Here is an 18,507-nt window from a genome sequence, read left to right as displayed (position 1 = left end):
ATATTGCTTCAGCTGGAGGGGGACCCCAACCCCCCGCCAGCCCAGCCGCGATCTTTAACTTTTTCATCCTCGTCGTGCAGCGCGCTGTGAAAGCTGCATGCATCTTTAGATCCAGTTGGATGGAGTCTGTCTGACTTCGCAGCACGTTGTAACGTCAACGTGCTGCGACGTCAGACAGACTCCATCCAACTGGATCTAAAGATGCATGCAGCTTTCACAGCGCGCTGCACGACGAGGATGAAAAAGTTAAAGATCGCGGCTGGGCTGGCGGGGGGGTGGGGTCCCCCGCCAGCTGAAGCAATATTTTAAAAAGCCGGAGGAAACGGACCTCGGGGTAGGTGACAGCGGTAGGCGGGGGAGGGAGGGAGTGTTAACGGCGGGGGGGGGGGGGGGTTGACGGCGGTGGGGGGGGGGGGCTATAATGTGCCCCCTCACTCTAGCCCCTGCCCCCCCTACCGCCGAACCTCAGATACGCCCTTGGTTGGCTGAGGTTCCTTTTATACTGAAAGCTGCTGCCAGTTAAGTAAAAAAAAATTTTGAACATTGAATAAGAGTTATGTGCAAGCATATGAAGGTTGAGCATTGGTGATAATTAAAGCCCATAGTGAATCAGTGGATCAATGACGATTTGCACTTTACTGCCGAATGGACGTTTGTTAAGCAGTACAAATGCAGCTAACTTTGAAGATCCTATGATATCACATAATTAGTATATGTTATAGATACACTGTGAACAGTGACAGATACAGAGGAAGTGAAGAAGAAATTCTTTGAATCCCTGCTTCCTCCATTTTCCCACTCTCCTGTACCACTGCTAACCCAGCTGAATGATGCAAACATGCCCTTTGCCTTGCATGGAGGCTGTCATTTCCTTTCCCTCCCCTACTGACTGAAGTCTTAAGAGTTCTGTAGGAATCCTTTATGTCCTTTCTCCATCCATCAGCTCCCCGACTTCTCTCTCAATCCCTTCTCTCCTGCATTCTTGTCTATCCCCTGCTATTAACTTTTATCCTAGATCCTACCACCACCCCTCTGTGATTCCTCGCCTGATCCCTCCCTTACCTATCCACCACTGTCAGCATCTCTCCTGGCCCCCCAGCACTGATATCCTCCAGCACTCTCATTCTGCTTACAACGGACACCTCTCCTTTCCACACAAACTTCTGCCTGCCACCTATGACATGCTTTCCCCTCATAGTCACTGTTAACATCTCTGTCAGCCTCATCCTACCTGATGACATGCCACTTCCCTTGTACTTAACTCCCTCATCTGACTCTGCACTCCATCACTTCCAACTACCTTCCACACTGATGATGTACCAGATACACCTCCTCACAATTCTTTCACAGTCACCCCTTATCAAGCTTCCTTTACTTGGCCCTGACCCCATCCCATGTTCTCTTTCTCCCATTATCAATCTCCACTCCCACTGCTACTCACTTTTCTGCCATGACCCCCACCTCCCTATACCACCTCCCCCCTTTCCCACCTCTGATAGACTCAATTTAAGAATATGACTATAAATTAAAAGCAAAATAATTATAAAAATAATAAGTACATAAGTATTGCCATACTGGGACAGACCAAAGGACCATCAAGCCCAGCATCCTGTTTCCAACAGTGGCCAATCCAGGTCACAAATACCTGGCAAGATCCCAAAAAAGTTCAATACATTTTATGCTGCTTATCAGAAAGAAGCAGTGGATTTTCCCCAAGTCATTTTAATAATGATCTATGGACTTTTCCTTTAGGAAGCCGTCCAAACCTTTTTTAAACCTCGCTAAGCTAACCACCTTTACCATATTCTCTGGCAACAAATTCCAGAGTTTAATTACACATTGAGTGAAGAAATATTTTCTCCAATTCGTTTTAAGTTTACTACTTTGTAGCTTCATCGCATGCCCCCTAGTCCTAGTATTTTTGGAAACAGTAAACGAACGGTTCACGTCTACCCGTTCCAATCATTATTTTATAGACCTCTATCATATCTCCCCTCAGCCTTCTTTTCTCCAAGCTGAAGAGCTCTAGCCGCTTTAGCCTTTTGTCATAGGGAAGTTGTCCCAACCCCTCTATGATTTTCATCGTCCTTCTCTGTACCTTCTCTCATTTATCTCTAAAAACAGAGATAAATGAGAAAAACCACAGCAGAAACCAAGACCAACCACTTCCTCCTGATATGCATCTCTTTTTGCTTTGACTTCTCTCTTCATTTCCAGGACCTCCCCTCATGACCCTGAACTGCTCACACCCTCACCCTGATATCATATCCTACTGCAGGCTTCACCCTCCAAACCTGATTAGCCTTCCTATTAGTACTGACATCTCAGTTCCATTTGGGTTGATCACTTTTCCCCTACCCCAAAGTCAGTGCCTCTACTCCCACATCGAAGACCTTTCTCCTCCATCATGCTCACTCTGCTAACTTTGCTCTCTTTGTTCCCTGATGACTTTTCTCCTCTTCTTTCTGCTTCCACATCAACTTCACCTCTCCTACTGCCAACTCCATTCCTCTTCTTCCCTGATTCTGGTGATGCTGCCTCTTCACCCTTCTGTCACTGCTGCTCCTTGGCCTCTTTCCTTGCCAAACCCAGGACCTGTTCTGTGTAATCAGCCCTGATATCCTCACCAGAAGTGCTGTCCCTCCCATTATCTGCCCTTTCTTCTGCCATCTCCATCCTAGTTTTAAGAAAAATCAAGAAAAATGAAGTTAAAAGTAAATAAAAAGAGTAGATTATTAAATGCTCATACCTTGGCTCTGCTAATCCCATGTCCTCCTTCAGGCATGCAACCCATACCCATGACTTCTACCCTGAACATCAATCCCCAGTACCATTCTCTACTTCCTCTCAGAAGTGCATCCCCTCTTGACCCCATTACAACTGTTACTACTGCCTAGCCCTAAAGATGCCTCTTGGTCCAGCACTCTTTCTCTCTCTGCCTCTGTTGCTAATGTCTTTCAGCATCACACACCTTCTCCTTTACACCTCTCAACCCAGAGGCAGTGGAACATCAATTTACTTGGGAGGGTCAAACAAACCAAGCTCTGATTCTCAACCCCCCTCCCCCCCCCCCCCCCCATTTCTTTGGTTGCCAACACTGTAGAGGATAAAACTTGGTAGGGCCATAGCCCCATTCAGGTGCCTGTGTCCCAACTCTTTCCCTCCTACTGATATCTTCCAGCCTCATTTCTCATCCTGTCTCACTATACCTCCCAGTCTCAATTCTCTCCTGTCCCTCTGTCGCCTCATGCCACTGATGCCTCCCAATCTTAAACCCCATTCCTCCACTAATCCTGTGACATTTCCCAGCCCTGATACCACGCTCTCACTCCTTCAATATTCACCTCCATGCCTTGTTTTCCTCTCCCCCCCCCCGCCCCCACAACCATTGCTTAAGTCCTCTCCCCATTTCCTATGCAATTTCTCTCCCCACTTTTCCTTCTACAGTGGCTCTTTTACTTCTTCACTTTAATTCCCCATCCCAAAATGAGATGGCTAAAGGCAGAGTATAAGAAACAGGAAATGTGTAGAATGATTGATCCACTGTCAAGTTTCCAGCAGTCATGGTTTAAGGATGCAATGAATGCAAGATGACATTCCTTACTATTATAATAAATAGACTATGATTGACGTATTTCATATGTTTGTCCAATTTGTACATTTTGAATCAAGTTCCATTCTGAACCAAGGTTATTTGCATTCATAGCATATTATGGCAAGTAGTTTTAATCATTTTATTTTGCCTTCTGAAAAACACGAGGCAGCTTATTTTACCTACCTGAATCTTATTTGGTAAAAGCTCATATATTTTCTCTGCTATCTTACATAAGGCACTCCAGCAGTACTGGGGAGGACTGGGAAGCTTCAGGCCTTGGTTCACTCCTTCCAAGACACTCAGGCACAGCTCTTGGTTCTTCAGTCTGTTCTTGGCTTCAAAGTGCTGCACCATAAAAACTTCTGCAAAAGTCTGTAGCTTGTCTTCTGAGACATATTTCATCCATAGTGGCAATGAAATGAATAGGTGTTTTCTGGTTCTCATCTGTGAGATCAAATACAGTTACTGTCATAACACAAAGGTGAATATTACATACATGTGGTGTTTTCCACAATACTATTTATCAAGCTTTACTTGATGGTACCCTTCCAGATTTACTTGATCCTTATAGCACACTGTCACAATATCATTGTATTTTCACTCACATGTTCTCTCTCTCTCCATCACCTCTATGCAATCCTCTTGTACACTCCCCCACCCTCTTCCCCAGCAGAGCCACCTACAACACCACATCACTGCACCCAAGGAAGTGGGGCCCAGGGGGGAGGGAGAGGGGGGATGAACATTTCCCAAAGCTGGCATATTACAATTAATAACTTCAGAAAAAAATACTTTTTTTCTACCTTTGTTGTCTGAGCATTGCTTTGGTCATAGTGTCTCTCTTCAGAGCACAGCATCTAGCAACAAATGTTGTTAAGGGAGAGTGATCACCACAAACTGCTCTATAGAGCAGAAAGAAGTGGGTGGAGATGCCAGAGTGAGGCTTGGAACCACTGAGAGAGGGTACTGGAACACCAGAATGAGGCTTGAAATTCACAAAATAGAAACTGAGGGAGCTCACATAGGAACAAGTTCCATGGAACTCTCAGAAGTGGTAGAGATCTGCATTCATTTTGAAATGAATTGTAAAATGTGACAAATAAGACTATTTTTTGTTTGTTTCGAATGGGATGAGCAGGAATGGTTCCCAAATGAAACAAAACCCATTCATTTTGTTACCATTATAATCTATGAGAGGTTTAACATTCCTTTTGACTTCATGTGGAAGTCAATAGGAAGTGAGAAAAAAATATCAGCACAAGTATCCTAAGGTGGGGACCAACAGGTTTCAGGGTAGCTGCTGTTTTTTTTTTTTTTATAGATGGGGCGGATCAAGATCACCAGCGAGAATTCTTTTCTGCGCCAATGACTGTCTCATTGGGGGAGGGGGGGGAGAGAAAGCAGGTAATTTTGGGGGGCTCTCTGATTGATGGTCTACCTGTGTCAGTGGCATGGACTATGCATGCCCTAGCTAAGGGTGCTCAGACACCATAGGGTATTTACATCACTTGTGGTGTCTTGTGGTGGTGCAGCTGCCTCTGAAGTTGTCTGCCAGCAAGCTTTAAGAAAGAAAGTTTCATAAATACTGAATGGAAAACTCCACTGCTGAAGTCCAATATTGCTTTCCCCACTGATTTTAATGGATCAAAATGAAACAACTGAGTTTTGGAGATCCAAAAAATGAATGAACCAAATGAAAATTAAAATGATAAAAAAAGAAACCCAAACCCAAACTTTTTTTCTGTACACATCCCTACTATTCAACACAGGGTCCTCTGGCATCTCATCTTTCCCCTACCCAAGGCACACAATAGATCTACTCAAACCACTATGCTGGCCTTGAAAATTAACTGGTGTTTATCATGTATGCAGAGTGCATAAACTAATACATACGCTGAGACTGTAGACCAGAGGTGGTGCAACCCACATCCCCAGGAACACTGCAGCATTTTGGGATGACTGGGCTTGTGTTACTGCTAGTTCAATGCAGAGCTGCTGGACCTCTTCTCCTATTGAGAAAACAATACTTTTATTATACCTTCTTGATTTCCATTTTGGATTTAAATGTTATTTATTCCTTCAAATGCAGTAAAGAGATCATGTGTCCATCTCTATACAGGTGTGTTTAAATGTAACACATGCTCAATATTTATAGCTATAATTATCATATATACATATATTGCAAACATTTTATTCGTATGAAGAAAGAAAGACTATATATGTACACATGCATACGTACATAAGTAATGTCACACTGGGAAAAGATCAAGGGTCCATCGAGACCAGCATCCTGTTCATGATAGCGGCCAATCCAGGCCAAGGGCACCTGGCAAGCTTCCCAAACGTACAAACATTCTATCCATGTTATTCCTGGAATTGTGGATTTTTCCCAAGTCCACTTAGTAGTGGTTTATGGACTTGTCCTTTAGGAAACCGTCTAACCCCTTTTTAAACTCTGCCAAGCTAACCGCCTTCACCAGGTTCTCCGGCAACGAATTCCAGAGTTTAATTATGCGTTGGGTGAAGAAAAGTTTTTTCTGATTTGTTTTAAATTTACTACACTGTAGTTTCATTGCATGCCCCTTAGTCCTAGTATTTTTTGGAAAGCGTGGACACTTCACATCCACCTGTTCCTCTCCACTCCTTATTTTATATACCTCTATCATGTCTCCCCCTCAGCCATCTCTTCTCCAAGCTGAAATGCCCTAGCCTCCTTAGTCTTTCTTCATAGGGAAGTCGTCCCATCCCCGCTATCATTTACATAATATAGACATTTTGGTTGTATGTACATGACCAGAGATTACAATTTGTGTGTACATAAATGAAAATGCACATGCTCAAAATTGTATTCTCAATAAGACTTTCAGGAATTATCGTGATCTATGGAACAAAGGGCACAAGAGAAAGAGAAAAAAAAAAAACACGATTTACACAAGCAGACAAAACTCGAGAAGCCAGGATTCAAATTCCACTTTATTCACCAACATTCCTTATGATTTTTGGCAAGCCACTTTACCCTCAATTGCCTCAGATGTAAATTATAAGTCCTCTTGGGTAGCATATCTACTCACCTTCAGTGTAGTCCTGGAAATGCAAATAATTAAACCTAAAATCCAAAGCCCAACCTATGAATATGTTATGAACAAGCAGTGAATTGGGACTTGTCTAATGCATTTTAGTCTGTGATTTCCCAGAGCTTTATTCTTTGGTCTTATTTTTGATTACTATACTGGATTTTCCCTTTCAAGAACTGCATTTTTTCCTTAGATATGTTTATGTGGTAGATTAATTTGTAACCTTTTTTAGTTATTATTTGCTGGATTCTTTTGTTTTTATCAACTGTAAAAATGTGTATATCAAATGAAAAAATGGAATGGATTATATACATATCAGAAAGGTATTTATTTATTTAGTTGTTTAACAACTTTTATTCTGTTTGATCCATAGTTCTCAGCAGATTTGAGCATAAAAAGGCAGATAGATTTGAAGAAAAGGAAAAATGATTATTTGTGGGTCCTCTACTCAGGATATAGCAAATGGATGTAAGACTCATAGAAGGTTGCAAGCGACGTGACATCATCACACCATTTTTGCAAAAACTTCACTGGCTACCAGTACAATACAGGGAGAAATTTAAAACTCTATGTCTGATCTTCAAGGCCCTGAAAGGAAATGGTCCTGAGTACCTGAAAAATAGGATGAGCCTCCACACACCGCCAAGGATACTAAGGTGCTCCCAAGGACTTTCACTAACCACACCCTCTCCAAAAGGCATTACACAATGTGATACCCACAAGCGAGCCTTCTCCGGAGTAGCCCCCACACTCTCGAATGCACTACCTGAAAGGCTTCGCTTAACACAAGACTTCAGGAAGCAGGCGAAAGGTTGGCTCTTCAACCAGGCCTATAATGGAAGAAGTAACTAACTTGTTAGTCTCATTCACACACACAAGGAGTGACTCAGGCTGCACATACTGCAGCAGGACATGTTTATCTACTCCTACCCTAGCTGAGATAATATTTAGCCATCTCTCCGTACTCATGTGCAACTTTCTTTAAATCAGTCACCTTACTTTCTAACTCTTCCTACTGTCTTATATCTTGTTTTACCCTTCACTATTAACTATAATGCTCTACTAATTACGTATTGTAAGTAGTATACCATACAATACTTTGTATTGTTATTTGAATATTTTTACTGCTGTAATTGCCTATTGCTCATGTTTGACCTATTCTGCCACCTGAAATTAAATATGACCAAAACCGAGCTTCTCATTTTCCCCCCCAAACCCACCTCCCCGCTCCCCCTGTTTTCTATTTCTGTTGATGGCTCTCTCATTCTCCCTGTCTCCTCAGCTCAAAACCTTGGGGTCATCTTTGACTCTTCTCTCTCCTTCTCTGCTCATATCCAGCAGACCGCCAAGACCTGTCGTTTCTTTCTTTACAACATCCGCAAAATCCGCCCCTTTCTTTCCGAGCACTCTACCAAAACCCTCGTCCACACCCTTGTCACCTCTCATTTAGACTACTGCAATCTGCTTCTTGCTGGCCTCCCACTTAGTCACCTCTCCCCTCTCCAGTCGGTTCAAAACTCTGCTGCCCGTCTCATCTTCCGCCAGGGTCGCTTTACTCATACTATCCCTCTCCTCAAGACCCTTCACTGGCTCCCTATCCGTTTTCGCATCCTGTTCAAACTTCTTCTACTAACCTATAAATGTATTCACTCTGGTGCTCCCCAGTATCTCTCCACACTCGTCCTTCCCTACACCCCTTCCCATGCACTCCGCTCCATGGATAAATCCTTCTTATCTGTTCCCTTCTCCACTACTGCCAACTCCAGACTTTGCGCCTTCTGTCTCGCTGCACCCTACGCCTGGAATAAACTTCCTGAGCCCCTACGTCTTGCCCCATCCTTGGCCACCTTTAAATCTAGACTGAAAGCCCACCTCTTTAACATTGCTTTTGACTCGTAACCACTCGCCTCCACCTACCCTCCTCTCTTCCTTCCCGTTCACATTAATTGATTTGATTTGCTTACTTTATTTATTTTTGTCTATTAGATTGTAAGCTCTTTGAGCAGGGACTGTCTTTCTTCTATGTTTGTACAGCGCTGCGTATGCCTTGTAGCGCTATAGAAATGCTAAATAGTAGTAGTAGTAGTATTCTTACTGTACACCGCCTTGAGTGAATTCCTTCAAAAGGCGGTAAATAAATCTTAATACATAATAGAACATTTTAATTGAAGGGTACAAGCAAAAATGGAACATATAGATGGGTAAGAGAGTAAGAAAGTAAGGCGACTACTAGAAGAGATTGTAATCCAACAATGATTTAACATGCACTTACGATTCATGAGGGTACTTTATCAGTGGGCAGTTTGGACATATTTCACTTGAGTCTGTTTAAGCATTTTGGGTGGGATTCTATTTATGGTGCCTAAAAAATCCATCAGAAAACCTTTTTACCTAAGAGTAGTCTATAAGCAGTGCCTAGATTTTGACGCGGTATATAGAATATACTTAGTTGACATCCCAGCGACTAAAACTAAGTGCATCCATTTATACCAATGAATACATGGTGTAAATCCTGGCAAGTAGATTTAGGCACACTGGGCCATATTCTCTAACTGCGAGTGTAAATTTTGGAACATCCAAGAAACAGCCATTACCATGTCCCTTATTGGCTGCATGCACATTAGAAGTTAGGCACACTGCATTATAGAATACGCTTGGTGAGCTGTACATGTAAATTTTAATTATTGCCAATTTGTGTTCATTATTGCTTGTTAAGTGCTGTTAACACTGATTGGCTTGTTAAGCCAGTTAAGTTATGCGTGTTGCTGCAGAATACGATTAAATTATGGCATGGATCTCTAGATGCGCCATATAGAATCCAGGGGTTTGTATCAAGAATAAGATTAAAAAATAGTTTTAATAATTTTTGCATGCTTATTTGGTATTTTGTTATTGTTTGATGTCAAGCGTATTTTAGATTTTACAGTTATTTGTACTTCTTTAAAAAAGTCTATGTTATAGGTTTACTTCACCTTAAGCTATCACTGTAAAAGTGAACAAGAAATATAAATAAAGAAGCATAAAAGTTCAAGGTAAAGATGGGCAGCAAAGCAATTCAAAAATCAGGCTTATAAAAATTACATTCCATTAAAAGGGTAAGTCTAGTATTCAGATGGCTGTAAAAATTTCCATAGCTGCACATCGCTTAAAATACCAATCAGAGAGATGGCCAAGGATTCAAGGTCTATGATAGCCAAATTACAGAAGGAGCCATATTTTTATGATTTCTGGCTATGGACACCTCAGCCAGAAAATCTCTATATATATGTCTCCCTATAGATAAAATAGATCTATAAAAGATCTCTCTCTAAGTGAGTCTTTTAGTAAAGATTAGAGCATATTATCTGCCACAGGACCCATTTTATTCCTATGGGCCCTGCTGCAATTAACTTATACTAACCTTTAGTGACAGACCCTCTAAGTGAGGTGCAGGAGGTTAAAACTGCTCTTTTAAAGGAATATGATTTCTACAAAACCTAAATTTCTGTATTTTGAAATCCTATATGTGACTGTCTCTGGGAAAACATGACTAAAGTCGAAGATCCAAAATGTTGAGAGTGGTTGATTTTTATGTCATGGGTTCAAAAGCAGTCATTTGAACTTCAGTAACTGCTTCTTATTCCACATAATAGTGTTTGGACTGTTGTATTACAAATTGTTTTCCCTAACAGAATTCATTAACACCTCATTTTGTTGTGACTTTAGTCATGCTTTCCTAGATACGGTCACATTACATACTTTTTCCCTAAAACATCTTGGGAATAATTGGAAATGTCTAATCTACATGTTTATATTCAGCAGCACAATATGTATAGATAGCATTGCCGAATATGTAATCATAAATTATAAGTATTAGCATACCAATACGAATATGTAGAATATCTAAACATCAGAGCTTCTACATATAAGAAGTATGTAGAAGAACCTAAACAACACTGCTGCCGCTGGCTGCCGTAACCCCAACGTGGTAAGTGAAGATGAGTTTTAAAAATCGGAGGGAGGGGGCCTGGAACTGGAAGGGAGGGAGGGACGACGACCCTGGAACTGGGAGGGAGGGGGGACCCTGGAACTGGGAGGGAGGGAGGGATGTACAGAGAACGTTGGAGGAGAGTGACGTCAGGAGATGGTTACGATCCCAGTGAAACACATTGGAACGTTGCAGGAGCAAATTATTATATTAGATATATACATACATACATACACACACAGTTATACATATATCAGTTAGTGCTGGTAAACACACAGAGTAAATCTTGCTCATCAGCTTGCAGAATTAACATAATGTTGTCCTTTAATATATCCAGTTCAAAAGGTAATGGTTATACCACCTTTCCATGGTACAACCAAAGCGATTTACATAGTATATTCAGTTCTAATTAATATAATTCATGAAGCTGAAGATTTACCAAATTTCAGTCTCATCAGAGGAGACAGAATGGAAGCCCAGTTTATGGGAGGATACTGGTAGTTATTTCCAGCTGCAGCAATAGGCTCCAATGACACCTTGACCAAATGAGGAAGAACTGATTCAGGACCTACAAAGAAAATACATAAAAATAAAGTACAAGATATATTTGTCACCTTTATCAGTACAACCTAGGGGCACTGAAGAGAAAATTTAGAAAAAACACACAAAATATTATTTGTAGAGTACCTTTTAAAAATTCTTTGCAATCCATAACAGTACAACTGGTAGAGTTAGCCAAAGTATTAAGAGTGGAATAAACAGATTCAGAAAAAGAACAGCTCAAGTGGGAGATTGCTCAGAGTGATAAATGAATAGGAGGAAAATAGGTGGGTTTATACTATATATTTTTTGAATAAAGTAAAAATAGTCACAGCAGACAACAGCATAATTTCTGACAGCTGGAGAAACACAGGAAAAGACAGTGGTGGGAAATAGCAGGTCTGGTTTTTCAGGGAGATCACTACTACTACTACTACTATTTAGCATTTACATAGCGCTACAAATTGAGTAGAGAAGAGAAGTAGAGCAGAGAGAAAAGAGAAACAGAACAGTATTCAAAGATGCAAATGGAAGATACTGGGAGCAGTGAAATGAAAATAAAGCGTTAGTGAAGAGATGCAAATAATGGACTTGCATAATGAAAATAAGGAATATGAGAGATTACATCTTCTGCACTAATTAAAGAAGGCACACAGGGAAGAAGAGAAACCAGAAGTCAACTAGTGAACTACACGTAAAATAGGATGGTAGCTTTGATAAGTAACCTAGCACTAAAGAAAAGTTTCCACATTTTAAATAGAGGAGTGTGGTAGCCGTGTTAGTCCACTCTTAAGGTTATCAATAGAAATCAAACAAAATAAAACATGGAAAAGAAAATAAGATGATACCTTTTTTATTGGACATAACTTAATACATTTCTTGATTAGCTTTCGAAGGTTGCCCTTCTTCGTCAGATCGGAAATAAGCAAATGTGCTAGCTGACAGTGTATATAAGTGAAAACATTCAAGCATTACTATGACAGTCTGACAGGTTGGGAGGATGGGGGTGGGTAGGAGGTATGCATGGGGCCATCAAAGCATATCATTGATATTCTAACAGGATAGGTGTGGATAGGTGAGGGGAGGGTGATCAACAGAGAAATACAGCTTTATGGTTTATAATGGGCTAGGAACCCCAGATCCTTGTTAAGTCCTTTCTGTTGGGTGTTAAAATATTCAATCATTCTGACTTCAAAGGTCTTACATTTTAAGGAAATTAAGCTGACCAATTGGACTGTAATTCACTTGATGAATGGCTTAAGGCCTTGGTCTTCACCATCAGTCATTAAGGACCACCAACAGGTCAGTTTTCTAGAATACCCATAATGAATATGCAAGAGAGATATTTGAATAAAATGGAAGTTGTGGACATGCCAATCTTTCTCATGCATATTCATTAGGATATCCTGAAAATCTGACCTGCTGGCGATCCTTGAGGACCAGGCGTGAAGATCAAGGGTTTAAGGAAACATGTTCTGAACTGAGAAATACACAACATTATGATTTGTTTACCTCCAAGATCAACCACACCCATACTTGAACTCATGAGTAGGTTCTTCTACATTATTGGATGAATATATAATGACTGGAACTTTGTGCTGAACCTGATGCTTTTCATCTACGTTTATACTAGAATGGAAAACAGCCTTGTAAAGAGCTAACAAAATGTACACACTACCCTTAACAATGAGAGATACAAATATCATAATGCTCTCTTTCCATCCCTGATCCATTAAAATAATTTGCATTTTGTATTTTTTGTGTTCCTGATAATCAATGTCAACTGTATTTGTACTTTCACATCAAGTACTCTAGATATTCTTACAACATAATGACCATCTTTACCAAAAAGAGTGAAGGCCAGAAGAAATATGAGTCTTAAAAAAAAAACCAGATTCAAATACACCCCCAAGTTTGTGAGCTGGTGCTGAGACAGAAATAGGGAAATACAGACTTAAAGAACAATGCAAGAAAGGGAATAGAAAAATAACATGGATTTATTAAAGCTCAGTTTTCTAGAAAATAAATTATGAAGACATCAGCAAAGAGTGGATAAGCCAAATGAGAATTAAGAATATTGGACATTACAGGAAAGTATTTTGGTATTAACTGCATGCAAAAAAACACCCAGAATTGAAAGAGCCAGTGGTATTAATTCTGCTCAAGCAGCCCCTGCAGCGCAGAGAGGCCTAGCAACTCCACACTGCATGGCTGAAGTGCAGAAACATAACTTTTAAACAAATTGCCGCACTGGCCTCTTACCAGCTTTATTTACTTAGGAATTTGATATACCCTTTTTGTGATACAATCAAAATGGTTTACATATTATATACAGGTACTTTTCTGTATCTACTGGCCTCACAATCTAAGGTTTTTTTGTGGGGGGGAGGGAGGGAGATTTCAGGGGCAATAGAGGTGTCACGCCCTTCAACTAGCTCAGGAAGCCACTAGAGTCCTGTAGCATGCTATGCCTATGTCTTGAGTGTTTACTTCCTGGATGCTGCACTTCCCTTTTCTAGCCCTAGATGGGGTGCTGACAGATGACCTCACTTCCTGGCTAGGGGTATAAAAGAAAGTGCTCTACACTCCTCCAGTGCTTCCGTAACAGGCTTCCAGAGTTGTGCCTAGCCAGTTCCTGTTTCCAGTACTGCCGTTCCAGCTACTCCCTGGTCTCACGTCCATTGGGCTAGCACCCAAGGGCTCTCTTAAGAGCCAACCTTTAGACAAACCCTGTCGTGTTCCAGCTAGTCTGCTAGGCACTGCCTAGACTTATGCTTCAGTCTGTCCGAGTCAGGTCCTGCCTTCTCCAGCACCCAGACTCTGCCAAGTAGTCCCATCAGCAACTGTTGACAAGGGCCTGTGTGGCACTTACATCGACCAGGTAGAGCCAATCTTTTTATGGTCCAAGGGCTCACCTTCTCCAAGGGCTCAGTTACAACAACTGTTGGAAACCCTTAAGGGGGTGTATGTTCAGCTGACGGTGATGCATACTGGAGCCCCAGTGGTGATGAATCCTCCAGGGCCCGCCCCAGTGGCTCCACCTCTGGCTCCACGAGTTGCGGTGTTGCCACGCTTTGATAGAGACCCCAACGCCTGCCAAGTTTTCATTAATCAGTGTTAAGAGTATAAGTAAATCAATTTTTTACTCGTTCCAAAAGTACAAAGACTAGGGGACACTTGAGGAAGTTACATGGAAATACTTTTAAAACAAATAGGAGGAAATATTTTTTCACTCAACGAATAGTTAAGCTCTGGAACACATTGCCAGAGGAGGTGGTAACAGCAGTTAGTGTATCTGGGTTTAAGAAGGGTTTAGACAAATTCCTGGAGGAAAAGTCCATAGTCCGCTATTGAGACAGACATAGGAAGCAACTGCTTGCCCTGGGATTTGTAGTATGGAGTGTTGCCACGGTTTGGGTTTCTGCCAGGTACTTGTGACCTGGCTTGGCCACTGTTCAGAAAACAGGATACTGGACTAGATGGACTATTGGTCTGACCCAGTATGGCTACTCTTATATTTTTATGTTGATGAACTTCAAACTGCAGCCAGCCAGCTTTCCAACTGACCGCATCAAGGTCACCTTCATTGTCTTTCTTTTCTGGGCAGGTGCTGACCTTGGTACCCGCTATGTGGGAATAGGATCACCCGATTATGTCCAGCCTGGCAGACCTCCTCACTTATTTCCAGCAGGTGTTCAAGGAGCTGGGGCAGCCCTAAGAAGCGACTGAGCTACCTCGCCTTGAACAAGGAACATACTGTGGACCAGTATGCCATGTGGTTCTGGACCCTAGTTTCGGAATTTCAGTGGAACCAAGAAGCCCAGGTGGTGGTGTTTTGGCAGGGTCTTACAGGGCGCATTAAGGATGAGTTTACAGACGGGACCTGTCCTGCCACCCAATCTGGACAACCTCATATTCCTCTACATAAGGATTGATGTCTGTTTCCAGGAGAGGTCCAAGGGACGGGGCGATCAGGGTTAGCCCATATGGTTTCATCGGCTGATACTACCCCAGGCTCCCCCCACCGTGGCTACCCATTGGAGGAGGGTCCAATGCATGTGGGGCATTCTCGACTCTCCAAGGAGGAAAAGTGATGCCACAAAACACAAGACCTCTGCTTATATTGTGTAGACTCAGGACATTATGCCACTAGATGTCCCATGAAACCAGGAATTTCTAAGGCCTAGGGTTGGCTGGGAGGCATCCCTAGGCCCATCTTGAACTACATTAACCTCCCTCATCACTCTAACAGTCACCCTGCAGTGGGGAGACAAACAAATCCTGGATCAAGCTTTCCTTGATGCAGGGGCCAATGGTGGACAAGCGACTGACACCAGCATGGGATCCCTGTAAATCCCCTCTGGAAACCACTTTTTATCTCACCAATCTATGGAGACCCACTGCCTGGACACCTGGCAGTGATAACTAGCCCCATCTCTCTCCAAGTGGGCCTTTTACACCAGGAAGTCATAGAATTCTGCACAATCCCTAAGTCAGTCAACCAAGTTGATCTGGGTTTTCCCTGGTTAGAAAAACATGAACTCCATGTCAACTGGCGCTCTGGGGACATTTTGACCTAGGGTCCGACCTACTTTCATTTCTGCCTCACTCCAGTGCACCCTTGGCTGCCTCTGGCTAAAGCCAAGTCATGCTCACTCCTAGGTCTTCCTGCAGTGTATGGTGCCTTCATGGATGTGTTTTGCAAGAAGCAAGCTGAGACCCTACCACCTCATTAAGAATACAACTGCCCTATTGACCTCTTACTGGGTAAGATGCCACCCAAGGGCAAGGTCTATGTGCTCTCTATTCCATAAACCAAAGCTATGATATAGTATATCCATGATAATTTGCGACAGGATTTTATTCATTCCTCCACTTCTCCAGCAGGAGCAGGATTCTTTTTTGCAGGGAAGAAGGATGGATCCTTGCAGCCATGCACTGATTACTGTGGGTTGAACATGATCACTGACAAGAATAAATACTCCTTGCTGCTTACAGGGGCCACCACTGCCACCAAACTGGACCTTTGTATGGCCTATAATTTAATCCGTATCCAAGATGGCAATGATTGGAAAACAGCCTTCAACACAAGGGATGGAAATTACGAATACCTGGTGATGCAGGTTGAATTATGCAATACCCCCGCTGTTTTACAACACTTCATAAATGAGGTGTTCCAAGACCTCCCTTACTCCTGTGTCTTGGTCTATCTAGATGGCATTCTGATGTTCTCAACCTCCCTGTCTGAGCATCAAATTCATGTCAAGACGGTGCTGCAGCGCCTATAGGAAAATGGCCTATATGCTAAGATGAAGAAATGTTCCTTTGAGCAGACAGCCCTTCCCTCTTTTTTTTTTTTTTTTTTTTTTTGAGTATATAGCTTCTTCTTCCAGCCTTCATATGGATCCGGACAAATCTGCACCAATCCAGGACTGGCCACAACCCACAGGCCTTAAGGCCCTTCAGAGATTTTTGGGCTTTGCCAACTGTTACCGGCAATTTATACACAATTACTCCAACTATACAGCAAAAATGCTAAATAGTAGTAGTCTCTCATCACTCTCAAATGCAAAGAGGTGGACAACTGCAGTTCGTCAACTGAAGCTCAGCTTGCCTTCTCCCATACTGCTATGACCTGACATATCACGCCTCTTCTTTATTGAAGTGGATAACTCCTCCATAGGGGCTGGGGCCATCCTCTTTCAGACCTCCCCCAGCAGAAGACTTTTGCCTTGTTCCTTCTTATCTAAGAAATTCATCCCGGCTGAGTAGAACTATACCGTTGGGGATCGTGAACTTCTAGCCATCAAGATAGACCTGGAGGAGTGGAAACAACTTTTGGAAGGGGCTGCACTCCCGTTCACCATCACCACCGACCATAAGAATTTGGTATGTTTACAAGAATCCAAAAGACTGAACCCCCCATCAGGCCAGGAGGTCACTCTTTTTCCTGCTTTAATTTTCACTTCACATATCATCTAGCAGAGAAGAATGCCTGAGCTGATGCTCTTTCCCGGTCCTTCTACTCCACTGGCACCATCTGTGAGACTCAACATATCATTGATCCAAGGAAAATTCTGGCTGTCTCCCAGATTACAGTGCCTCCTGGGAAGACGCTGATTCCCAAGTGACTAAGAAGGATGATCTTGCAGTGGGTGCATGACTCTAAACTGTCAGGCCACCCGGGAATAAAGAGGACACTCTGGCTGGTGGAATGCCATTATTGGTGGCTTCAAATGGCTTGGGAAGTGCAAAAATAAATCATCTCGTATGTCAATTGTGCCAGGAATAAGCCAGTGCAAGTGCTCCCGTGGGGTTTGCTCTAGCCTCTTCCAGTTCCCGAGTGACCGTGATCAAACATTGCCATGGATTTTGTCAACGATCTTTCACCTTCTCAACAGCATACCATTATCTGGGTGGTGGTAGATCGCTTCTCTAAGATGGCACACTTTGTTCCTCTGAACTCCTTTCTGTCAGGTACCTCCTTAGCCCAGCTCTTTATTAAGGAGATCTTTCGTCTCCATGGACTGCCGGAACTCATAGTCAGTGATTGTGGAGTTCAGATAACCTCTCGCTTCTGGCAGAAACAATGTAAGAACTTCAGCATCCAGTTAGACTTCTCTTCAGCCTATCACCCTCAGTCTAATGGCCAGATGGAGAGGGTAACCCAGACACTAAGGTGCCTCCTCCAAGCCTACGTTAATGAGTAATAAGATGACTGGGCATCTCTACTTCCTTGGGCTAAGTACTCCTATAATAACCATGTTAGCACAGCAATCAGATCTTCTGCCTTCTATGTGGTATATGGGCAACATCCCCAGATTCCAATACTGGTGCGGCTTTCCTCTTCCACGCCCGCAGTCCAGCAGGCATCCAGAAATACCCAGGAAATTTGGCACCAGACTCGGTGACTACTCATGCACACATTAGCCAGCTACAAGAAGCAGGCCGACTGCAAGCGACGGCCAGTTCCCACATTTCGCCCTGAAAAGAAGGTGTGGCTGAGCACCAGACACCTTCGGCTCAAGGTTCTTCTCAGAAGTTCACACTCAGGTTCATCACCCTTTTGCAGTGCAATGTCAACTGAGTCCAGTTATATATCGGTTATGTCTTCTCTCCGCCATGTGCATCACAATGCCTTTCATGTCTTTCTACTAAAACCTGTACTGTTATTGAGAGTGGCAGCTACAGACCCTCCACCATCAGTTGCCATTGACCCTGAGTTCAAGGTATGGGACATACTGGATGCAAAGAGAATCATGGGGAGACTACACTCTCTCCTGGCCTGGAAGGGGTATGGACCAGAAGATAACACATGAGAACCTGCTGTC

At 42.7% G+C, this 18,507-nt stretch overlaps 1 protein-coding gene across 1 annotated transcript in view; it reads right to left on the bottom strand.

Moving 5' to 3' along the window:
• FOCAD (focadhesin) overlaps nucleotides 1–18,507 on the bottom strand; it is a 438,419-nt gene that overhangs the window by 45,138 nt on the left and 374,774 nt on the right. The window contains 3 exon segments of the mRNA XM_030194211.1: nucleotides 3,779–4,039; nucleotides 5,489–5,604; nucleotides 11,076–11,204. Coding sequence (XP_030050071.1) covers nucleotides 3,779–4,039; nucleotides 5,489–5,604; nucleotides 11,076–11,204 — 506 coding nt within the window.

Source organism: Microcaecilia unicolor, chromosome 2 (assembly GCF_901765095.1).
Source record: "Microcaecilia unicolor chromosome 2, aMicUni1.1, whole genome shotgun sequence".
Classification (NCBI taxonomy): Eukaryota; Metazoa; Chordata; class Amphibia; order Gymnophiona; family Siphonopidae; genus Microcaecilia; species Microcaecilia unicolor.
Note: the sequence above shows the minus strand (reverse complement) of the source record. Positions and strands in the feature narration are given on the sequence as shown.